Source organism: Lacerta agilis, chromosome 4 (genome assembly GCF_009819535.1).
Source record: "Lacerta agilis isolate rLacAgi1 chromosome 4, rLacAgi1.pri, whole genome shotgun sequence".
NCBI classification, from domain to species: Eukaryota; Metazoa; Chordata; class Lepidosauria; order Squamata; family Lacertidae; genus Lacerta; species Lacerta agilis.
In genome coordinates this window covers 73,155,514-73,180,536 of record NC_046315.1, presented here as the reverse complement: position 1 = coordinate 73,180,536, position 25,023 = coordinate 73,155,514, and the positions used below count along the sequence as shown (strand labels likewise).

The window sequence follows — 25,023 nt, the reverse complement described above, 5'->3', positions numbered from 1 at the left end:
TAAAAATATGCACTGTAAATACAAGCAATGTGGATTTAATACAGTATGTTGAATGATAATTAAAAAGTAGCATGAGTAAAATATGAAGAGCAGAAACAAATAGTCATAATGACTATTGTGGGTTTAGTTAAGTCATGGGTAGGCAAACTAAGGCCCCAGGGGCTAGATCCGGCCCAGTCGCCTTCTCAATCCGGCCCGCGGACGGTCTGGGAATCAGCGTGTTTTTACATGAGTAGAATGTGTCCTTTTATATAAAATGCATCTCTGGGTTATTTGTGGGGTATAGGAATTAGTACATTTCCCCCAAAAAAATATAGTCTGGCCCCCCCACAAGGTCTGAAGGACAGTGGACCGGCCCCCTGCTGAAAAAGTTTGCTGACCCCTGAGTTAAGTAATGCTGCTTTGCTATATTCCTGTTCAGCATGAAGTCCAAGCCACCTCATCCTTCCTGAACATTTTTGTCAATTTTTTTTAAAAAAAGGTGTATCATTGTCCATTCACCAGCTTATTATGGTTGAAGTTATTTCACAAGTAAGTTTCTTACAGTGACACTGCTGGTTCTGTGAACCAGCCTGAGACCTCAGAATATAGGGTGTTATATAAATTCAATAAATAATAATAATATATTTCACATTTTACTTTTCAGTATTATTTTGCCCCTTCTAAATCAATAAAAGAAGTGGAAGTTAAAAACATCTCTACCTCTGAAACATTACATGTTTAACTGGGGGGGAAATGTATTTCCTGAGAATCATTACTATTCATAACAACAATCGCAGAAGGCAAATATTGCAAATGAACAAACAGTCTTATGGTACTTTAAGCCAGAGAGTTGTATCCAAATACACAGAGTAAACCCATTTACATTAATGGACCTCAGTCATGTTTATTACTTTTGATGGATCTACTCTGACTAATGTTGGATTCACTGATAATTAATTTATTAAGACATAAGCATTCATGGACTAGAGTCCTGTTCGCTCGAAGTATGAAGCATTGATATAAGTTGGAAGTAAGAATTTAGGCAAACCTGTTCATTTCAATTTTCTCAGTTTTTCAGTCTTAGGGCCACATTTCCACATCAGTTTGTGAATTTTTCTTTTGAGTTCTCATTAAAATCCATCAGCATTTTAATGCAAATTACTCCTGTTATATACACATGCTCATACGTGATTTGCCTAAGACACATTTTTGCAAAGCAACATCCTCTAAAATGATGCATTTCTGCATGTTATTTTCATGTATATGCACATTTTTACAGACACTTAACCCGTGCACAAATTAATTGCCTGGAAAACTACATTGCAAAGTGTGAATTTTGAAGGATGGCAGTTTCCATGGTGTTTGCGAATTAAATCAAATTTGGGGCAGGTGTGTGTGTATGTATTTGCAGGGGAAGAATAAGCAGTGAGGGGCAAGGGAAATAAAATATAAAAAATACAGTCTGACAATTACATCAAAACTTAAACGAAAGTCAAATATAAATACAGTGACAATTCACAAAGTAACCCAACTACTCCCTGAATATTGCAAAAGGGTGGGTTGAAATGAAATGGTGCATATAAGAGGCTGCAAATGATTTCAGCCACATCTAAGTCAGTCATCAAGTGTTACCATAATAAGAGTAAACAATGAAAAAACTGCAAGGTTGAATTTCAGCAGAACAAAGAAACAATTGGCAAAATGTAGCTAGGGGCTACGTGTTCACAGAAAGAGACTTCCTTTAGGGTTGCCATACATCCAGAATTTCCTGGACATGGCCAGAATTTGGTAGTAGGAAACGGTGTCCATGTGGAAATCGCTGAACAGTGTCCAGATTTTCACCTTTTGAAGTATGGCAGCCCTGCTTCCATGGATCTGTCTCTAGCCGGGTGGTGTATCAGACACAAAGACCTATGCTCCAGATGTGATTCCCTTCTGTGAGCCAACCTTTTGCACAAAGCTAAAATCCTATTGAAAGGCTGATTGGCAGGAGGAGGAAGGTGGTGGTCTAGATTCACTAAACAGCTGGTGGTCAGCATTTCAACTTTCTTTAAAACAGAATACATGGGTGTAGTTGATCCCACATGCGTTCAGTTGGAGTGTAGCCACTGCATGTAGTTTTCCTCCCACAACAAGAGAAACAAATGAAAAACCCCGCTCGTCGTACATTTATAGAAATAAGTCGTTTCAAGTTGATCATTTTTTGTCTGAAACACCATGCGAATTTGGTACATTAAGAAATGCTAGCGGAAGCGATGTTGTCAAAGGAGTCTGTTTATCATGTCCAAATGGTGGCTGTAACAGCATCATCCATCAAATGTAGCCTTTTGAAACAGCTGCGCCAGGAGTTGTTAAAAGGATACGAGGGTTTCTGTTGTATTGAGAGAGGTTGGCACCAAAGGTAGTTCTGGAGAAATCTGTCCTGGTGGCATTCGGTATCTGACCTTTTTCCAGAACTTGGTATTTGCAGAATAAGAATGCTTCTTCGTAAGGTCACCTTTCCATCTAATGGCTCCCTGCTTTTGCTTGATGTATCTAATGGATTCTGGCAAGCTGCTGTAATCCTCTATTTTACCCATTTCAATCAGAATGACTTTCATTCCAGCACTTTCACTCATAAGGGCATTGTACAAAGCTATTTGCTCCTCAGGAACCCCTTGTGATATATTGTAAGTTTGAAATCCTGGTACTAAAATAATGATCAGCCTTCTGCTTTGCTTAATGGTTTCATCAATAACGTTGACTACAGCTGTAAATTAAATAAACAAATAAGATAAATACCACATCAAATATGGGCTTCTGCAAGTAAATCACCTACTTTTTGTGATATTCATGGATTCTTAACGATGCAGGAATTTTTCTTAGGAGGAAAAATCCCATATATCTGACCATATGCACATAACATATTGATACCTTAGGATTTGAAATACGTATTTAACCCTGTGTGGGTATCCAACTTTGGCTCAAAAGCAAGCAAGCAAGAGGGAAAGGCTCATGCTCCATATTAAACAGAACTTCAAGATGGCTATCAGTTATTGCAAGTTATTAACACCTCATTAGTTTATGGATGAGATTGAGACAGCCTCTTTCATTTAAAAAGCAATAAGGATGAATGAATGCTTTTTTCTTTTCTTTTTTTACCTTTTCCTGGTAAGTCATCCCGGCCAAGGATAAATAGATTATACCCACACTTTTTCTCCAAAACCTCAGGAAGCACTTTCAGAGCAAAACAATCTTGGGTATCCGTTTTTGGATACAGTACGTAGGCATCATAGATCTTGCCATCTGAAACTGAAGACCACATGTAAACCTCTAATATTTTACTCTTCAATACTTGCATTTCCAGTTTTACTTGGTAAACCTACCCCCCAACCCTGGGAAAAGCTAATGTTTGAATAGCAGCTGGTTAAGGAACAACATTGGGCAAACGCCATGATTTGATTCTATCTGGACTGTGTGTCAATGTGGCAGCCGCCTGCAGTGGAAGGCTGCTGGACTGATTTGGCAACACCAGTTTGTGAAGAGATGATGCGAACTTACAGAGGGGAATCTTGGACTACAGATTTGGAGCATAAAGAAGAAGAAAAAAGACATAAAATCCACACAGAAATATATTGTTTTGACTTAACTCACTTGCAGAATGAACGCAGAGGCTGTTGAAAATAACGAAGAATTAACATCAGAATGAATTATGGGAATTATTGTAATGATTATGAAAAGCAGTAGAACTATGAGGTGATTAGGACTCCCTCCGATCTCGAAGCATGGGAAGTCAGCCAAAAATTTATAATTAGGCATAATATTGGGACTGTTCGATTATTGGATAATTTGGAATATATAACATGGTTCGATTGGATTGTTAAAATGGAAATTTAATAAATATTATTTAAAAGAAAAGAAAGAAACTGAACACCACAGACCAAGGTAATTGGCAGAGCTAAATAATAACATAAGGAGCTAGGTATACTGTGTTATTTTTATGCTGCCTATTAACAGCAAATAGAACAGCATATATCTCATGTTTTTTAAGTAACATTCAATGGGCAATCCTGCTTTGGGACAAGATACAGGGGCAGCTTGGGCTGCGAGCTTTTATTTCGGTTCCTTCCCATACCACTCCAGTCATTTTTTTTACCTAGGAGTTTGCGCGAGAGGAGCTGGCATTGTAGCTACTTCCAAAGTGGATGAGTCAGAGATGAGCCACATTACTAGCCCTGCCCATCTGGGTTTCTACAGCAACAGCATGGAAGGTGCAAGGGAGTAGCACCTCTGATAACAAAACAATCGGCACCGAATCTCAACCATTAGCAACTGTCTTGCAATCACTCCATCTGTAGACATCACCTGACTACAGCCACCCATTGCTTTGCTATGGCATGCTTCCCCCCACCCCATTCTTTGCTTTTATTTTTGTGGCCGCAGATATGGGCACTTCATTCTTTCCCTTTTGTAGCACTTCGCAGTAAATAATATACCTGTCAGGGAACTGTCCCCGGCTCAGCGCAGGGTGGTGGAAGGGCTCTCGGGATGTTACAGAAAGCCCTGACCCCACTTGACCAGCAGCACCTCCTCCTCCAGCAGAGGAAGCAGTGATGTATCCAGTGGGGAGGGGCAGGCAGCTCAGAGGCTGGAGAGCAGAGGCTCTGGGGATGTTGGAGAGACCTTGCACTCCTTTCACCCAGCGGGTGCCATTTCTGTCACCCCAAGTGTGCAGAGGGGTGAAACGTAAGGAGGGGAGGTGGAGATTTCGTATACCAAAGCTCTTATGTTGGGGTCACAGCCAGAAGGCGCCACTCCCGGATTCTGCGAGTGACTGATACAGACATGAACTTGTAGCTCTGCACTGTAAATAGTATGCACAATAAAACTGCTAAAAGACAGGACGGAGTTTTGGCTGTTTATTTACGAGCAGCCACCCAGCGAACCTTACAATATCATTACCTTTTTTATGAAGAAAAGGATGGCATGACTTCCGATACCACAGTACAAGCTCGATCTTGAACAATGCACAGATTAGCACAGGGATAAAGATGAGCAACACCAGTGCAATCAGTCCCAGGATATTTTTGTCTGAAATGGAAAAGAAAATGGAAATGGAAATGGAAAAAGTGGAGCCACTCAGATGTACCGGGAGCAGACAAGCAAAGCATATATGAATATTTCAAAGTAGGGTAAGCAAGTGGGATCCCACTAGGACAGGAATTGGAAATGTTGGCGCCTCTAGATGTTAAAATCATAGACCTGTAGAGCTGGAAGGGAGCAGGAGGGTCATCTAGTCCAGCTAGATGCATTGCAGAATAGAAGATGGACCACAACTCCCATTATTCTAGAGCAGGGGTCAGCAAACTTTTTCAGCAGGGGGGCAGTCCACTCTCCCTCATACCTTGTGGTGGGCCAGACTATATTTTGAAAAAAAAAATGAATTCCTATGCCCCACAAATTACCCAGAGATGCATTTTAAATAAAAGCACACATTCTACTCATGTAAAAACACGCTGATTCCTGGACCGTGCGTGGGCCGAATTGAGAGGCAATTGCGCCGAATCCGCCCCCCAGACCTTAGTTTGCCTACCCATGTCCTAGAGCATTGTGGGCTGATGGGAATCCAAGAACAGCAGGGGTTCCAACTTGAATAAAATATTGTGGGGGCCCAGGAAAGCCCAGCCCTGCCCCGCATCGCATGATGCAGCGCACCCACACCATTTGAATGGGAATTCCCATTAACTTTGTGGGGGATTGGCCCCCTCAAATATTTTATTGTGAGGGCTGAAGCCCCCATGACCCCTAGGAGTTGGCTCCTATGGTCTTAAGGGTGAGCTAGAGCAAATCCGCTCCTTCCTCATGGTATGTTGCTTGACCTTCCAGCTGCAAAAGAGGCATGGAGAGAAGAGCATATGGGAGACAATCACCAGAACCTGCAGGCAGAGCACTTTGGGGGAAAGAGGCTCTAGCACCAGCCCACCTTTATTTATTTAAAAATGCAGTTTCAGCATTAGAGAAATTTGCCTCATTTCCCCACCAAAGCAAAGTCTGTAGATTGTTGGCATGGAATATGAAGTGTGAAAATATTCTAAATTTGTGAGCAGAATCCAAAGAAAGTTAGACATCAACCATGGTTGCAAATTCTCAGTATACTAGAAAGAAATCTCCCTGCAATCAAAAGGGCGTATTTCCAAGACAGCATATGCAGAGGTTCATCCTGGCTCATCTTGATCGCTACTAGATAAGGTAAAGCATAGCTATCAACTTTTCTCTTTTCTTGCGAGGAATCCTATACGGAATAAGGGAATTTCCCTTTAAAAAAGGGAAAAGTTGACAGCTATGAAGGTAAAGGACCCCTGGATGGTTAAGTCCAGTCAAAGGTGACTATGGGGTTGCGACGCTCATCTCGCTTTCAGGCCGAGGATAGCCGGTGTTTGTCCACAGACAGCTTTCCGGGTCATGTGCCCAGTATGACTAAACCACTTCTGGCTCAACGGAACACTGTGACAGAAACCAGAGCGCACGGAAACGCCGTTTACCTTCATAACAAAGCAGCCAGTGGTTTTCTGCTGGTGCAGAAGCACTTCTGTTTCCTCTCTGCTCCTCATGTGTGCACACACAAACACACACACACACACACACACACATCCTCTCCAGAGGGTCCTCAACCCTCCAGTGCCAATTTGGAAGGTGTGTTTATTCATTGGCATTCTTCACAATTATTCATTTTTTTACTAATAAAAATACCAGATGACATACGTACGTGGGCGTTGTATTGAGAAGTATGCAGCAACTTCGCCCGCCTGGCAAACAAACCGCTGGTCATAATCTTCATTTTTCACCTCAGTGATGGTCAGAGGGACTACATAAGCCCATGCTCCTTCAACAGGGAAGTCTTTCCTGTTCAAAAAGTAGTAGAAGTACAAATTGAAAATGTGTTCTAAAGGGGCATTGTGGGGGTTGCAGCAAAGGGATTCCAGGTGCAAAAACTGCAGCCCAGCTTTAAACTAGCTGTTTGGTGGACAGGGTCACATCACTCACTCTTGGGCTGATTCAATCTGCCCTGTCATGCAGCTGTGCAGATTTTATACATGGTCATTTTCTAAATGAAATCCTGTGTGAAATCTGCTGTGGACAAAGTTAAAGGACAGAAGTGTCCCATGCCGTTTATCAGGAGTACACAACGAGAGGAAATGAATCATGCTGGATTTATTTACATTAAAAATAGACATACTTACTCAAATCCTTCTTCAATTCTACCTTTAAACAGGAAGTTTACTGGAGTATTATTGACTTTCCAGGTAATGCCATTTAAAGAGTTTCTGTAACTTGACACATTGCACATCGTAAATATTTTGGAGCCTGCAAAATTCATTATCAGAAAATGGCACATAAGACACTTTCAATAAATTGTAGTTGTACAATCATGTGACTATCATCACGTCTTCTGCTTTATAGTTTCTCAGTGTTTGTGCTAATGTAGTGTTTCAGTGATGTCTACACTGGCTTGGTCATGTACACAGAATGAAAGATGGCAGGATCCTCAAAGGAAGGTGTGCTTTATGGGAAAGCTGGATTCAGGCACCAGGTCTGTTGACAGGCCAACTCTGCACTATAAAGATGTCTGCAAATGTGACATGAAGGCTGGCAACATTAACCCCAATGTTTGGGTACCCCTTGCAGATGACCGCAGGGCATGGAGACAGACAGTGAGGTCGTGTATCCACAGCAGTGCCCAGAAGAGACCTCTGGGAGGAGCACAGACAGAAGAAATACCATGGCACACCTGTAACAGTGTAACCAGACGCCTTCATCTGCCCCATCTGCCATAAAACATGTCTCTCCCATATTGGTCTCTACAGACACAGCAGGCACTGTAACCCTCCAACAGTTTGACTTTACCCTGATGGCAAACGCTTCCATCACCTCTTGAGACAGATATCCATCCAACGACAACAAAGTAAACCATGCACAAAATACAATTATCAGAGCTCTGCAGATTTCAAAAAATATTTAGGGGGGGAAATTCTGTAGCAAAAGCAGGGGGACACTGAACAGTCAAATAAGGAACTACACTTAGAAAGTGCAATGCTAGTGATTACTACTGATAACAGTGCCTTCGACTCATAGAAATAAATGAATGATTGGGTTCTTGTTCATTTTGTGTTGTTGTGGGCGTTTTTGGTCGGCCAGTTCTCTTTAAAATATGAAAGTACTAAATGACTTACCAAGTTCAGCTTCAATAGTATTGTTTCTGGGGTACAGAATCTCAGTTCTTTTCTTTGGTTCATTCACTAGCAACAGAAGACAAATATTTTTATATGATCAGATAGAGAACAACAACTCTTTTGAGGGGGATTTCCATAATAGTTCAGATAACAGATATGGTCAATATATGATAATAGATATTGTCTTGACTCTTGATGATGGGGGAAAGAGTCCAGGCCTCAGTATGACCCAGAGGTCTTTACAACAGAAGATGTTCCCTAGGCTCCAGGGCAGGTAGCCACACCCAGGCAAAATCTCAGGAAGATGGCAGAGCGCTCTCTCCACCCCAGCTGGGTGGAGTCTATTATTTAATTTCCACTCCTTCCTTCCTTCCTTCCTTAGGAGCCCAGAAACTGGAAGCCAAAGTCTGCTAGAGAAGAAAGTAAGGAGAAAGAGGAGGAGCCAAATAATAATAATGATTTATTTATACCCTGCCCATCTGGCTGTGTTTCCCCAGCCACTCTGGGTGGCTTCCAACAGAATGTTAAAATACAATAGTCTATTAAACATTAAAAGCTTCCCTAAACAGGGCTGCTTTCAGATGCCTTCCAAAAGTCTGGTAGTTGTTTTTCTCTTTGACATCTGGTGGGAGGGTGTTCCACAGGGCGGGTGCCACTACCAAGAAGGCCCTCTGCCTGGTTCCCTGTAACTTGGCTTCTTGCAGTGAGGGAACTGCCAGAAGGCCCTCGGCACTGGACCTCAGTGTCTGGGCAGAACGATGGGGTGGAGACGCTCTTTCAGGTATACTGTGTACCATCAGGACTGGTCCAAGACATTTTGCTGCCAGAGGCAGAACAGCAAATGCCTTGCCCACAAACAGTGTGACAGACACCCACACTAAATATGGGCGCTGGGTAACATGACCAATTTTGTGAGTGTGCTAAAAGACACAACTCTCCTGTTTTTAACACAAGAGAGGTCTGGAATTGACTATTTGTGAGTAAGCAGAAGCAAGGTATTGTGCTTCTTTGAAGACTGCCCCTTGACCACTCATTTCCCACCCAGAGGTTCAAAGTATGAGGCAGTAGCACACAGTGAAATTTTTTTGTAGGGGAACAGTGAGGGCCAGAGGCACCAGCTTGCAAGTGTGATGGGGGTGGGGGAATCACACGCATGAGCACAGCATAGCACCTTCCTCCCTAAATTGGGCAGAAGCTTCCAAGGCTTTGGGAAGGAGGCACCAGGGGAACATTTAGGGGACTAGCTTAGTCCCCGCTAGTCCACTGACCACATGCCACTGGTATGAGGCTGCACTTCTGAAACAAAACAAAACTATTGATTTAACAGCATTTAATGAGGATTCCAAATGTGACGGTTACATAAGCAAGGCACGAAACTTGGTTCAAAGCACACACTCTTTGCAAAGAGCTTTAAACCACACTCTTTTTAAAATCAAGTCTCAATATAGACTTTTCCCACCTAGACAAACCAGCAACACTCACTCAACCCTTTGTAGGGTTTCACCTTCCCCCTCAGAGAATCAAACTGGCTTGCCCTGCCTGGTTAAAGCCTGTTCCTGACAGAGCAGGTAGCTTTCTAACTCACTAACTGGCAGTCAATTCTCTATCTGAGCTTACTCAGACAGATCAAGGTCCCCGCCATCTGGCCTCACCGACTGACAGTCTCTATCTGACTGTTGAACTTCCAGCTTCTCAATTTCTGACCTGCCAATCCCTCTTGATTGGCTGATGGCCCAACCAGCTCTCACTGGTTTCTGGGTCCCCAGGAGGCTGACCCAGGGCCTGTCTGTCACACACAGTACCCAAGACCGGCCAAGATATTTCAGCACCTGATGCAGAAAATCACACAGCCACCTCTCCATGGGAGCAAAATGATGATGAATTAAATAACTAACAGTCTGCTGTGTTTTCATGGCGACTCAAAGTCGGCTGTTTGAGGTAGCCACCTCACTCATGGTAGGGCTGGCACTGGGTACCAGGTGACTCTGCTTTCCATAGCAGCTGGCCTCCCATTTTTCCCACCAGGGGATCTTGTCTGCCCTCTGCTGGTGGATTCTGCCTGAACGATAGCCAGGATTGCCCTTCAAGGATTTCAAAGAGCCCCTCTCTCTTTTCCTAACTCATTACATAGGAAATATTTGTACAAAATACAGGCTTTACCAAGGAACTAAAACATAAAGGTTTACCTTTAACCATCACAAAAATGCTCCTTGAAACATTATATTGATTCCCCAAATAAGTGTACGTTATTTTACATTCATATTTTCCCTTATCATCTTCTCTCACTGGGTTTATTACAAGATATGATTGCAAGACAAAAACTCGTTCATCCTGCTGCACTGCCTTGCATTCCTAAAAGCAAAGAAAGGTTCAGTTTAAATGCACACAGAATGTGAAAAGTACACACTATTTGCTCATGCTTAGTTTGTCTTATCCTAAACAAATCCCTGTATAGAGTCTTATGCTAAACAAATACACTGTAGAGGAAGGCAAAACTAAGAGGAATTACAGTGTTCCTCTGTTTTATATAATGTACACAATAACAATTCACTCAAACATTCAGCATAAAGAGCAATATTGCACACTGACCTTTAAAAAAAAATAGTGACTTTTTCTTATGAAATAACCTGGTTGTATTATATTAATATATGTTACATTATTTGTTTTGAGTAAAGAGGCAAATTGGCGTGTGTCTGCCAGCCCTGTATACTTTATGCTGTAATGAGCTCTGGAGAAGTTGCAACGTACAAAATTTATGCGCCATCCCATTTATGTCTAGTTTGAGACTGAGCTGCCTAAGAGAATACGTAGTTCCAAACCCACGCTTGTTAAGAAAACTGGGAATGAAGGGAGCAGCCTGCCTTGGGCTCACTTCCAGTTTCATAATCCAGATGGGAAAATAAATTATTTTAATTGTTAGCCTGGAAGATTTTGCTGGAGAAAATAAGCAGTCAGAAATAAAGAATCCAAGAACACTGGCCAGGCGGGAGATCAGTTTTAAAGTCTTCAAACAGTTTTATTATTATGGTATTGGAACAAATTCCAGTTGAAATAAATTCCAGGACAAGGCCCTGTTTCGATAATTCTTCATCAGCTGGAATATTAAGAAATCCTACGTTAGAAATAAATCTTATAATATTTATAAGTTGTTATTGTTGTTCTGTCGTAGCCGACTTTGTGACCCCATGGACTAGAGCACACCAGGCACTCCTATCCTCCACTGCCTCCTGCAGTTTGGCCAAACTCATACCATTCGCTTCGAGAAAACTGTCCAACCATCTCATCCTCTGTCGTCCCCTTCTCCTTGTGCCCTCCATCTTTCCCAACATCTTTTCCCTGGTCTTTTCCAGGGAGTCTTCTGTTCTCACGAAGAGTCTTCTCTTCTCATATTTATAAGTGCTTATATACATAATACCCTTTCGTGAAGAATAATACCCTTTCGTGAAGAATAATACCCTTTCGAGAAAATAAGCAGGCAATGGAAGGGGTGAGTGCTCCCCCCGCCACTGCCCTGGCACTTCAGTTGTGAGAGAAACGTGGCATTGAGAAGCTACTAAGATTAATTTTAACATTACGTATTCTTTAGAAGAAAAGAAGTGATGGGGAAGAACCACAGAAGAGGTCTGTACCTTATACCAACGAACAGAAAAAAAATCCAGCTCTTGTCCCAAGGGCTCCGTGTCAGAACACACAATCTTTGCAGCCGATCCTTTTGGTACTGTTTGATTATAGCTGGACTTCTCATTAAAACAGAAAGCAGCACTGTGGTTGAAAACCAGTATTCTAATCCTATTTCTGTAGCATATTGTCGAATTCCAGTAACTAAACATGAAAATGTCAGAGTTAAAACTACTTCAGTTTTATGCTTTTGCAGAGTAAGCACACCCACAGCCATTCCAAGTGATACCCTCCACCCTCACAATTATTATCTTACGCTCTTTCCTTCTCGCTAACCCCAAAGGAGCTCCTAGCATAAGATAAGGAAGGTGGCTATTTGGATACCTTCTGTTATAGTGGTGACACAATAGCAAGCACAATTTTGTTACCAAATGGACCAGACCCCTGATTGAGGCTGCAATCTTATACTCCAGAGTAAGTCCCATTTAACTCATAGGGGTGTACTTCAGCCTAGACTAGGGGCATGGGTGTAACCAGAGGGGCATGGGGGAAGCTCCCCCACCCCTAAATCAAATAAATAAATAAAAAATACTTAACTAAAAGTAGAAATAATCAGAATATTTGAAATTGAAATGCTCGCTGAGGTCACTTGGATTATATTGCGAAAGGTTTTCAGCAAATCCAAGAAAAGTTTGTGTGTGTGTGTGTGTGTGTGTAATAAGATAAAAAATGTGTGTTCTTTGTAATTTTGCAAAATATACTCGTTAACCACATGAAAGGTACTCCCTGGCGTTAATTTTTTATTTAACCTAGTTTTCAAATGACTGAAGATTTTGACATATTTTTCTGAACACTTGGCGTCAGAAGAAAGTAATTTAAAACAACTGTTGTTGAAATGTTTCATTCTAGATCTGCTAGACAGAGCCTGACAGAGGATGATGACAGGTGGGTGTCTTTCCCCCTTCACAACATAAATCCTGGCTTCCCCCATGACTTGGGGTGGGGAACGTCAGGCCTGAGGGGCAATTGCAGTCCTCCAGGCTTCTCTCTCTGGCCCCCAGGACTCTTTCCAGACCCCTCACTGGGCCTGATTCACACCCTCCTTGCGTGTTCTTTGCCTGGGTGGAATGTGTACTTGCACTGTAAAAAGGCTCCTCTTGGCTGGATGGGGGATAAAGAGACGTGCATGACTGTGTGTAAAAACTATCCTACAGTAAAAGGGTAAAGTTTACATTCAGTAATCCACCCACTTCTGCCTTTAGTCCCACCCATGCAGCCCTTGAAAAGTTATGCAAGAGGGGATGTGGTCCTCAGACAGAAAAAAGATTTCTCACCCTTGGAGAAGACATATATAGGATTGTATTTCTTGGACCAAATATGTAAACAAATGGAAATGGGAAAAATAGATGGTAATAAACAAATACCCACTAAAACTACAGGACTGATCAATTAGTACCTAAATCTTCACTTCTGTCAGGAATGAGCCAGCTCCCAGTGAAGGTTTGCAGCCAATGGAAGAAAGCAGCCAGGAACAGAGAGAGTTAACTTTCATGCAGGATGTACAGCAGCTAGTGCCAAGTCCCCCACCCCTTGGAATGCCGGGTGATAAGGGAACGGCTGAGCGCGGGCGGGAACCTGGCCAAAGCTCTCGGGAAGTTCAAACAGGAGTGAACAGAGACAAAAGTAGTTTGTCAGAAAGGGAGGGGGGAGCTGATCCAATCCCTCCTCAGAGTCGGCTAAGGGGAGGGCTGTTAGACAGGAAACAAAGCAAGAGATGTAAGACGCAAAAGTTCTCTATCTTCTGCAGAAACCGGAAGGAGTCTTCAGAAGAGTCATATTGACTGATGATGTCGGAGGCTGTGTTAGAGCTGTCTGGAGCTATCTGTCTATTTTTGCAATAAATCCTGCTTTTTAATTAGCCACACTTACTGTGTTATCAAGCCGGGAACCTGGAAACGTAACAGCTTCCATACCTAAGGGTGCATCATCTGAAATCTCCCAATTTGCAAGGAATCATTTCTAATAGATCTCGCCGAAATAGCTCAATCTGGTCGTTCCAATCTTACATCAATTTGAAGGTTTTCCAAAACAAAACCCTTTAGTCATTTACTAGTTTTTTATGATGTTTTGAAAATGTTCGGATTGTCCTGGACTTAGGCAATATTTCTGGAATGCAAGCACAAACACTGAAATAAACTGGAATGTGCACATTCCACAGTCAAATAACTGTGAATGCCTGAAGAAATACAGTAGTACCTTGGGTTATAGACGCTTCAGGTTACAGACTCCGCTAACCCAGAAATAGTACCTCGGGTTAAGAACTTTGCTTCAGGATGAGAACAGAAATTGTGTGGTGGCAGCAGGAGGCCCCATTAGCTAAAGTGGTACCTTCAGGTTAAGAAGAGACCTCCAGAACGAATTAAGTTCTTAACCCGAGGTACCACTGTACTTTCATTCAGAGAGTGTAGTTTTATTGAACTCCATCGAGTTGAGGATTAGGTGATGGGAGGATAAACTAAAGATTACCAGTCATTTTAGGACAAAGATAGATAGCTACCATTTTGGCTGAATGGCTTTGTGCAATGGAAGGGGGGGGCAGGAATTAGTGTTGGAAAATACTAAGCAATGGGATGCCCTGACTGGTATGAGTCAAACGCATTCAGAGCTGTTATACAATCATGTGTCAGTCAATTAGAATTATGAGAACTTCGAATGAAATCTGACAATATTCCCCAAAAGGCAGCCATCCCTCAGCAAAAATAACAAAAAGTCTCAAGTCACCATAAAGCTTTTGTATACTTTCCACTTAAGATAGTGCTGCATGGAACGGATCAAATGGACTACAGTCCATGAAAGCTTAGACCACAACGAATTTGTTGATCTTTAAGGTGCCACAAGAGTCTTTACTATTAAGATTATTCAGTGAGAACTTCCAATGAAAGTGTAACTGGCAAAAGGTAGCCAACCTTTTGAAGACAAAAACAGGTGTTACCTGTTTGTCTATATACATGAGCATTGGGGGCAGCATGCAAGGTATGATATACAAGCGTCCTCAAGTTAAACCCTGACATGTCATACTTTGAAAGCCACTCCAGTTCAACACTTACAACAGTTCAAGCTCCTAGTGCCCAGTTAGAGCACCTGTAAAAAGTTTAGTGGTGCTCATGGAAGACCAACCTCAGACACTTCCTCCTTTCCTTGCCCTCGAAGACCCAGGGACTCCCCTCAGTGATGGGGAAGGCAGTAGAAGTAACCGCATGCACTGCCGCTCCCCAGGGGGACATCTACTCTTGTCAGGGAGGGAGATGAAAGTATGGCCCAGCATATCTTGTGGAAATTGATGCAAATAGCCTCAAGGGCCTTCTTACCAGTGGAAATTAATGGAAACAGCATTGTGTTACTGCTGGGCATATTGGAACATGAACTCTCAAATCCTAGCTGGTGGAAATGGATGTTTCTAATATGAGCCAGCTTCCACCTCTGCTGCTTTCCCTATGGTTGCAGGTAAGTTGCTGGGCCTGGGAGTAGCAGGAGAAGGTACTTGAGGTTGGAGTCAAGCTGGCTTTGTTTGCACCAAGCTGTGAACACAGACTTGCTCCACTTGCAAGGAATTGAACTGGGGTGCTTGTGTGTGCGATTTTTGTTTTTGTTTTGCTTTGGAGTGGAATGTTCGATCTAGATGACCCTTGGGGTCCCTTCCAACTCTATGATTCTATGATCTGCAGCCTCTCTGCAAAGCACAGCCTCAAGCAGCTGTTAAACAATACCTGCTTATCTCAGATTTGTTGCACTGGGAAATACAGTGGTACCTTGGTTCTCAAACGCCTTGGTACTCAAACAACTTGGAACCCAAACATTGCAAACCCGGAAGTAAGTGTTCCAGTTTGCGAACTTTTTTCGGAAGCTGAACATGCTCCGTTTTGAGTATTACGCTTCCGATTTGAGTGCCACACTTTTGTTTTGAGTGTTACGCCGAGGTCTGTCTGTTTTTGCTATTTATTTTGCGTTTTTGTTTTTTGTGGCTTTTTTGTTTTGTTTTTGTGACTGTGTGGAACCCAGTTCAGCTACTGATTGATTGATTGTGTGACTGCAGTACATTGATTATTGCTTTCATTTTATGGATCAGTGGTCTTGTTAGATAGTAAAATCTATCTAAATTCATGTTAAATTGCTGTTTTTGGGGTTGTTTTAAAAGTCTGGAATGGATTAATCCATTTTGCATTACTTTCTATGGGAAAGCACGCCTTGGTTTTGGAACGCTTTGGTTTTGGAACCATCTTCTGGAACGGATTAAGTTTGAGAACCAAGGTACCACTGTAGTCAGATTTCCAATGGTATAGCCTGAATTACCACCCTCTGCCATTTACACATATGCACCACAGTTTAATGGAAGTTCTGACCGTATAACACATTCATATAATCCAGAATCTTCATATCTTGCAGGAATAAACCACAACTTCATTCCACGCTGATGAATTCTGGAGGATGGCTCTTTTGTTATAGGTGTTTCATTTCCACTTCTATACCAGCTGAAATTATAGGGTGTGTTTTCAAGATCTGGTGTTGGATAATAAAAACAACCGCGTCCTAGAGGTTCTCCTTCAGCAACGTATGGGTTATCAATTTTAATATCCTGGACAATGCATTTCTCTGCAAGGGGGGGAGGAATTTTTTTTTAGTTTCAAGTGAGATTTTTTATTGACTGTTAAAGGAGAAATCAACTTCAGCTAGCCAATAGGAGCCAACTACATCTACCCACAATGTTGCAAGTTAGGTAATCTTAGCTTGTAGTGTCAGACTAGGACCTGAGAGACCAGGGTTCAAATCTCCACTTAGCCATGAAGCTCACTGGTTGACCTTGGGCCAGTGATTGCCTCTCAGCCTAACCTACCTCACGGGGTTGTTGTGGAGAATTAAATGAGATGGGGGGGAGCCATGTATACCACCTTGTGGTCCTTGGTAAAAACAAGGTGGACTATAGAGGCAATAAATAAATAAATAAATACATAATGTAAGAAATAAATAATAAATTTAAACGTATCCTTGCATAATTGTGAACATACAAAGCAAATATCGGCTGCACAGCAGTGAAAAGCCAGAGTTTTAATCTTAGAGTATTTGGGGCATCTAACAAAGATTGCTAGTTTTCACTATTGCTTCGTGTGTGTGTGTCATTCCCCCCCTTAAAATATTTGGAAAGTTCCCCACAAAATCAATTTCTGTAGCACCCACCTGATTTGAGTACATAGAAGAATGATAGCATAACAGTGCAGGAAACCCCTAACGTGGTCTTCATATTTTACTACACGAAAGGAGAGAGAGAAAACGATTCATTAATGCCCTTTTAACTTGATACATAACCCCAAAACTCTTTTCTTATTATTTTTACAAGTAACGTATCTGCAGCTGCAAAAACGTGTTTTTTTCTCTAGTTTTTTGTTCTCCCTCCTTCAAAAAAGAAAGTTTCTTAGCACTTCATCCAACAGAAACCAAAAGGAAAAGGCTTTCATGTTTCCATCTATGAGCAGAAAATCATTCTCCTACATGAAGAGAATGGGGAAGCCATTGTGGTGCTAACCTTACAGCTACCTTAATAACTATTGTGCTCTAGTAACATAAATAGCTCCCTACGGAGAAACATATCCCTTTGAAAGCGCATGTTAGTTCATGCACCAGTAAGCAAATGTTAAGTTTTCACGCACATACACAAAACTCATTCTGTTCCCACAGCTGGTCCAAGCCATTTACCTGCCTCAGTCAAACAAGATGGTTTCCTCAACCCCTCATTCCACAAACAAAATCCTAATAAGGCCGCCAACCTTGGTAAAGAGAACGCTTCCTCCACTTCACCTGATGGCAACAGGCTAGCTTATCATGGCCTTTACACCTCTCTCTGCTACTCCATGCGCCCAGCACCTGCCCCTCCCCTGAGGTGGCTGCCTCACTCAGCCATTGTAGGTCCAACCCTGACCGCTACACCATTGCCTGGCCATATCTAGGCCTTGCTAGATCTAGAGATACCACCTGTTCCCTGGCTGGATGTGTTTATGAGGAGATGATTCTCAGCCCAAGGCGATTATCAGAATCACCACACGGTTGGGTCAGAAGTGGTTGGAACTTGTGAGAGAGTCATTGACTTCCACACATGCGTTTGCAGCCAATCCCAGCTCAACAGCACACATCCCAGTGTTAATATACACAGTTGCAAACATGCTTATATTTTGAGATAGAGGTTAAGCAGGTACATTAAAAAATGCAGCATGTGAACTAACGTCAAGTGTAAGGAATAAGATCGCTGCAAATTATTCGGTGACCGAAAGACACGGACAGTTAAGGCAAAAGGTACAGCTACAACACATAAACAACAACAACACGGCTAAAATGTGTGAAATCAAAGCAATTTCCCACTTCCCTGGCCCACATAGTAAAGTAACTGTGACTCTAGCCTGTAATATAAGGCCGTAAATTCGAAGAAGGATATTGTAATGATTCCATAGTTCATTAGCCACCGCTTGTAAGGTCAGGGTTGGGCCAAGACATTTGTTGCCTCGGGCAGTAGACAAGATGGCGTTCCCCCTCTCCATTCCACATGCAGAAGTTGACTGGACTAGCAGCTGAATCTTACATTTGCACAGGCACTAGGATCGCATCCTTCACTGCAACCTGAGGTTAGCAAGCTTGTTTAGGGTGCCGCATGACACACAAAGCTCTGTCCACTCCTTTCCCTTCAGCATTGATACCTGAGGCAGCTGCCACACTCTGCCTCGTGGTATGTTTGGCACCAAGCAATGCTCACAGAAGATTTAGTAGGCTGTTATCGCTTACATAGTTATTATTAATTGCTTTCATCCAGTTTTGCTTGAACTGCTCTTCTACAGGGATATTGGAATCTAACAGTTACAATCACAAAAAGGGGGGAATTGACTCTTACTGGGAGCTATCGATGCAGAATTAACCACAGGTATAAAAAAATTTGCCCTGGCTGTCATCAATAATAAATTAAAGATAATTAACTACCTGAGATCATTTATGATCCTCTTTTGTCACCTGCCATTTTAGATCAAACATTATCGTATTTATTTGTTGCTGGTTTCAATTTCAAATTTTGCATTATATTATTTTACTTTACGTCGATTCATTATTGTGGGGAAGACTATGAATGATTTTCACATTCCAGTTTAGAACTTTGGCCAATGGCAAGATATTACAGAAAAATCCCGAAAAGCCTCTCTGAAGGAATAGAGAGCCTCTCCTGAGCAATATTTATATTTGACCAATGGCAGCTAGAAATGATAATTCTAATAATACAGTCATCTAATAGTGAGATTGTAAAAAAAGAAGAAGTGCATTTTTAACTAAGCTGTGAAAATCCAAGATACTCAAGTCTCCCACTTTAATTTTTTTTAAAAATGGTTTTTTCTAACAGTCTGAAATATTATTTCTAGCCTCCATTCCTAGCTTCTGCTAAAATTACCAGTGCTTTAAAAGTATTTTTCTTAGTATCTCATAGGATCTTTAGGTCCAGGATATCTCAGGAATCACCTGAACTCTCACATCCCAGCACAATCACTGAAATCATCTTCAGGAGCGTTTGCTGGTCCATCCCTGAGTTTGTGAGTCACATTTGACAACAAAGAGAAACTGAGTCTTTAGTGTCATCGGTCCAGACACTGCCAATAGAGATTCAGTGAGCGCCTTCTGTGCCAACTTTTAAAACGCCTGATGAAAACCATTTTATTCCACCAGCACCTATGCAAGCAATCTCCTACAATGGTTTAATGGTGCTTGTTTTAATGTTGTAAACCGCTTTGATACGTTTCATGATTTAGCGGTATACAAATACTTTTAATAAATAAATGTATATTCCTTAAAAAAAAGAAAACAATAGTATACAATGGCAGATCATACCAGCACATTAAGTAGCTCATTTCTAAATACTAAAGAATTTAAGTTTTCTCATTAACCTTTCTCAAAATATTGGACAGTCATTGTTAGCCTTTTATAAAGTTAATGCCACAAACCTGGGGACAGAAGAGAATCAACCACCTTTCAGGTCCAAAAACTCTGTAGTGTCTCATGATGAAGCACCAAACATCTTCTTTCCAGGAAATTCCACCCCAAAGTTACCTTGCCCCTTGTTACTGTAATCCTTCGTGGAAGAATAGAGTGTGGGGGGTCTTATATGGCAACAGTTCAATATAAAAAGGCTGCAAAGTCTACAGTACTCCTTAAATGGAAATATAAAAGACTCGTTAACATCTCAAAACACCCTGATGTCTGATGAGAGCTCAAAACAGCCATTCCACATCTCGCTTTTTAAAGCTCTATTGAAGAGAAAAACCTGTTGCTGCATTCTGATCTTCTCTTCTATAAAATCAGCTTTTGGCATTATGGAAGTGTGCACATTTGCCTGATGGTGAAGACCATGAAATTTAGCACCCTGTGAAGTAGCTCCATTGTACGGAATGCCTGGTGTATACCGAACCTCCCAGTGTACACTTCTCGCTGCACAAGGAAAGCTACAAAAGCAACTCTAATCTGTATCCTACTGGATAGAAGTGGAAACCCACAAGCAGATGTGTGGCAAGAGCTTCACTCCTCTCCTTTAAACGGGTTTTACCTGTTCGCAGAGTCGTAGGCAGGGAAGTCGTTGGGGCAGAGCAAACAATTAAGCACCGACTTCAAAACAGCACAAATCAAAACTCTGAAAGGGGCAGCTTCATTCCCAACATTGTGGGTGGCGTGGGGGTGCTGAGCTCTCTCCAGAGACAAGTTGGAAAAGATAATCTCCTTTGAAACAAACATGGAATTTCACGCAGGAAATTCTTCTGGCCCCTGATTGAGTAAGAGCCATCTGTATGACAGACCAAACAAGTTGAGAGGGAAAATGTGCTTAAAATATATGGCGTGTATGCAGTCCAGAGTAATATTACCCAACTGCACCTCTGTTTCAAATCATGGTTGCTTCAGAAAACAGGATATTTTTATCTCCTCATTTTGAAGTTGTGGGAGTGGGATGGGGGGGGGGAGCACAAGCATGTGTGTCTGTGGCAATTCACAAGAAGTCAAACTCTCTCAAATCTCAGCGGATCCCTTGCTGCAAAACTAGTTGGAACAGTTCTTCAACTGTTCATTGAAAAGGACACTCCAAGAGCGGTAAAGAGCATGGCATCATGGAAACAGTGTGAGAGGAAGTCAAAGTACCAGGTCAAGAATGGAAAGAATGTCCGTCAAGCAGCTGGAGAAGAGCTAAGAAATTGCTACATCATTTGCACTTGCAAAATGGCATGTACCGAACCCTAATGCACTTCCTTCTTAGGGGTTACCAGCTACTGAGTTGGCCACTTGGTCTACACATCACTTTTGCTGTGGTGATCACCACATCCTCATTCATACTGTTGGCCACCAGAGGCATATCTAGGGGTTGGTGAAACCAGCCCCTACTGGGGGCACAAAATCACCTATCAGACTATGGAGTGTATGGTGCATATGTGTGTCTCAATGAGATCAAATGCGGGAGAACCTTCCTAGCACCACGGGACAAAAGTGTGTGAATTTTTCCACCCTTCCTCCTTGCCTCACCCTCATTCCAGATGCTTTGAATACTTGGTTTCTGTAAAATGTAGTTATTCTAATGTGGATATTGCGGTAAAGTGATTTTTTTTCCATTGGGAGGAGTGATGATACAGCTCGTTGCCAAGGGCGCATGGGATCCCAGGTACACCTCTGTTGGTCACTGTAGGGAGTGGGTGTATATGTAATCACCCCAAATGAGTGTTCCTTCACCATTACAGTTGAGGTAGGTAGAAAACGTGCTATGGAGTCTGCTGAGTGCATTGCATATGGGACAGGTAGTCTGGGACTTGCATATCTGAAGATCCCATCATTTTCAGTGCAAAGCAACAAACCCGACTTCTACATCCCCACCAGTATGCATTGTTGTTGTTCAGTCATTCAGTCGTGTCAGACTCTTCGTGACCCCATGGACCAGAGTATGCATAGCACAATCCATTGCACGAACCCAAGTACACACCTAGAAGTACACCTAGAAGTAAGCAACCATTCAGTTGGCTGAATCAAACTTCTAGCTGCAAGGCCCTCAATGCCCTTGGAGTACAAAAACAAAAGGAAAGGCTGACAGGAATTTACAGAGATGGTGACAGAACTTTCCATAGCTTTCAAAGTTTTACAAATAACAATTTCTGAAGCAAGTTGCCTTAGGCTAGAACATGGTATGGAAAATTGGAGATTCTTACAAAACATGCAGACGATCTTAGCAGCGTTCATCCTTAGCTTCGACTTGGTGCGTGCCCATTTTAATTGTCTATACACGTCTTGCTAATTTCCTGAGGCACAGTTCAAAATAGGTCTCAACAAGCAAAACTCAGAAATGTATCTTCACCCAGCAAGAATACTCCCGTTCAAGGTGCCAGACAGCGTTCTATTGTCGTGTCCACAATCGGAAGATCTAGTTCCTCATTAATCAATGCCAGTTCTTCAGAGCTCATTAGCATATGTGATCATGGGTTGGGGGTGGGGTTGGTAACCATATGTATCAATTTTCACTTCCTGAACTCGGTTGCTATTTCATGACCACAGACTGAGATTTCAAAATCTTGAGTAGTATGGTGTAATCCACAAATGTAGCCATCTTCACTGTACATCTGATTCCAGATCATTTATGAATAAATTTAAAAGCAGAAGTCCCAATATAAATTCCACCACAACACGTTCTGCTTGCACCTTCCGCTTTGTTTAATCAGTCACCAATGCATAAGGAAATCTTTTTGTCTTAACACATGACTGCTAAATTCATTCAGGAGCTTTAAGGGAATGACTTTGCCCAAAGCTTTTGGAAAACAAAACAGATGGTGTCTATCAGATTAGCCCCGACTTCACGCTCGTCCGTATGCTTTCAAAGCACTCCAAAACACGTGGCGAGACTTCCTTTTACATAAGGCATGTGGCAAGGCTTTAAGCCTGCCTTTTCATTTCATAAGGCGGTACTCAATGAAGTAATTAATGAAGATTAAAAACCATGCAATCATTTTACTTTAAATGTAAGCAAACCAGGATTGCCACCGATAAACAGGGTCACCCAAGAAAACAATGTAGGAGCTATTCAAGTCACAGACATGCCAAGACAAACAAATTTTTGCTTGCTGCCTAAACCTCACTAGGGGAGGAGCTAAGTTCACCTCTTGAGGCAGGAAATTCCAGAGTTTTGGAACTGCAGCAGGGAAGAATATCCCATGTTTCTGGCAACACCACCTCCAGAGATAAGACACAGAACAGAGCCTCCCCAACAACCTGAGTGGACAAGAGCACATGAGAAGTGTCCTTAGGAACCTACCGGTAGCTTAGTTCTTCAGTTACCTTTGATCCATCTGGCTCAGCATTGTCCACGCTGAATGGCAAGCAGCTCTCCAGGGTTTTCATATAGGATTCTTTGGGGAGTTACCAGGAATTGAACCCGGAACCTTTTGCATGCAAAGCAGATGCTCTGTCACTGAGCCACAGTTCTTCTCTAAAAGTCCCTTCAAGTAACCTGGTCTAAAGCCCCTGAAAGCTCAGAATGAACAGAAAAGCTAGTGGGGTTGATAAAATTCAATTCCTTCTCAATATGGGGAGGGGATGCATTTGCCACACCCTCCTCCCCTGCAAGATGAGAAGGGGTGGACTCTCCCACAGGGGCCATGTGGGCAACAACATGGGATGATGTGCCCTATAGAAGTGGAGAACAGGCTATTTCAGCCCATTCCATAGCTGACTAATATTGAAGGCAGAGTAGTGTTTGGGCCTGTCAGGTGCATCAGGGTGAATGCTGGCTGAGAGGGTCACTATGTGCATGTCAGGTTCATATACCCAAGGGATGCAGGTGGCGCTGTGGTCTAAACCACTGAGCTTCTTGGGCTTGCTGATTGGAAGGTCAGCAGTTCGAATCTGCGTGACAGGGCGAGCTCCCGTTGCTCTGTCCCAGCTCCTGCCAACCTGGCAGTTTCGAAAGCATGCCAGTGCAAGTAGATAAATAGGTACTGCTGTGGTGGGAAGGTAAATGGCGTTTCCATGCGCTCTGGCTTCTGTCACAGTGTTCCATTACTCCAGAAGCAGTTTAGTCATGCTGACCACATGACCCGGAAAGGTGTCTGTGGACAAATGCCGATTCCCTCAGCATAAAGCGAGATGAGCGTCGCACCCCATAGTCACCATTGACTGGACTTAACCATCCAGGGGTCATTTACCTTTTACCTTTACCTTACCCAAGGAGTACACAGTGAGGGGGAGGAGTTTCCTCAGGCCTTGCTGGGTGATCACAGCATGCGCCACAGAAGATGGGAAAGCTGAAATGCCTCCAACAACCCACCTCACTGCCTGAACCTCATTGGTTTTGGTTAATTTGGCTGAATCATTCTGAATATTCTCTAGTTGTTATATTTTAATAAATATAACCCTGTTACCCATCCATCTCGTCTTGAGTCTTATTGGGTGTGTTGGCAAATATAGTATATGTGATTTTTTTGTTTTAAAAGGCATCATGGGGTCTTTTAAAACCAAAAGGTAGAATAAATATTCTCTAAAGAAATAAATAGCCGTATGCTTAAAAAAAAAAAAAAACCAGCAACAACAAGAAGTTAAAACTTTAACTGCCACATTTCGGACAAGTTTCTAAAGTATTTTCAAAGGCAAATCCACAGAATGTGTGTTAAGAGTTGCCCAGTCTTGATGTCAACAAGGCATTAATGATCATGGCTGTGGGACAACGGTCAGCTTTTGACAGGTCTAATTGATTGCTTAAAATTGATGTTACCGTATCTCTTTCCTGGAGGATTGCAAAGTAGCTAGAGTTCTGCAACCAACTGCACTTTTTTTGTCAGCTATATCTCATTTTGGTTTTTAAAAGAACTCTTAGGTGAATGGCATCTTGTTAATTAGACAATCAGCTCTAAAACATCCTCTCTTGTTTTCTAATTGATATAGCTGCTCAGGTGCCTTCTTCCTCAACAATGATTCAGATGTGGGTTTCACAAAACCATCCACAACAGAGGCAGATATAAAAAATTCATAGGAATCAGTGTATTGTGCAAGTTAAAATGAATTGTGCAAGTTAAAATGAATTGTTACATAATTACAACAAAATTATTTCACCTATAGAAATAATTACACACTTGTACAAAAAAAAGATGATGCCACTTTCTAGCCTTACACATGAGAT

General features: G+C 42.2%; 1 protein-coding gene across 1 annotated transcript; it reads right to left on the bottom strand.

The window, feature by feature from the left end:
- Positions 1 to 342: 342 nt before the first annotated feature.
- On the bottom strand, positions 343 to 20,318 carry LOC117045986 (interleukin-1 receptor-like 2). Its single transcript, XM_033147631.1, has 11 exons — positions 19,832 to 20,318; positions 17,043 to 17,112; positions 16,211 to 16,460; positions 11,822 to 12,014; positions 10,379 to 10,544; positions 8,193 to 8,258; positions 7,203 to 7,326; positions 6,728 to 6,864; positions 4,924 to 5,052; positions 3,124 to 3,273; positions 343 to 2,731 (listed from the first exon to the last, which is right to left on the bottom strand). Exons 2-11 carry the CDS (start codon positions 17,104 to 17,106, stop codon positions 2,334 to 2,336), a joined length of 1,677 nt encoding a protein of 558 aa, XP_033003522.1. The 5' UTR covers positions 17,107 to 17,112; positions 19,832 to 20,318; the 3' UTR covers positions 343 to 2,333.
- Positions 20,319 to 25,023: the final 4,705 nt, after the last annotated feature.

Excerpts from the sequence above, each read along its gene's own strand:
- LOC117045986 (XM_033147631.1), bottom strand. The coding sequence starts at position 17,106 with ATGAAGACCACGTTAGGGGTTTCCTGCACTGTTATGCTATCATTCTTC. Across the intron at positions 16,461-17,042 it reads CTTCTATGTACTCAAATCAG|AGAAATGCATTGTCCAGGAT; the intron begins GTGGGTGCTACA and ends CCCCCCTTGCAG. Across the intron at positions 12,015-16,210 it reads TTATATGAATGTGTTATACG|TTACTGGAATTCGACAATAT; the intron begins GTCAGAACTTCC and ends TTTCATGTTTAG.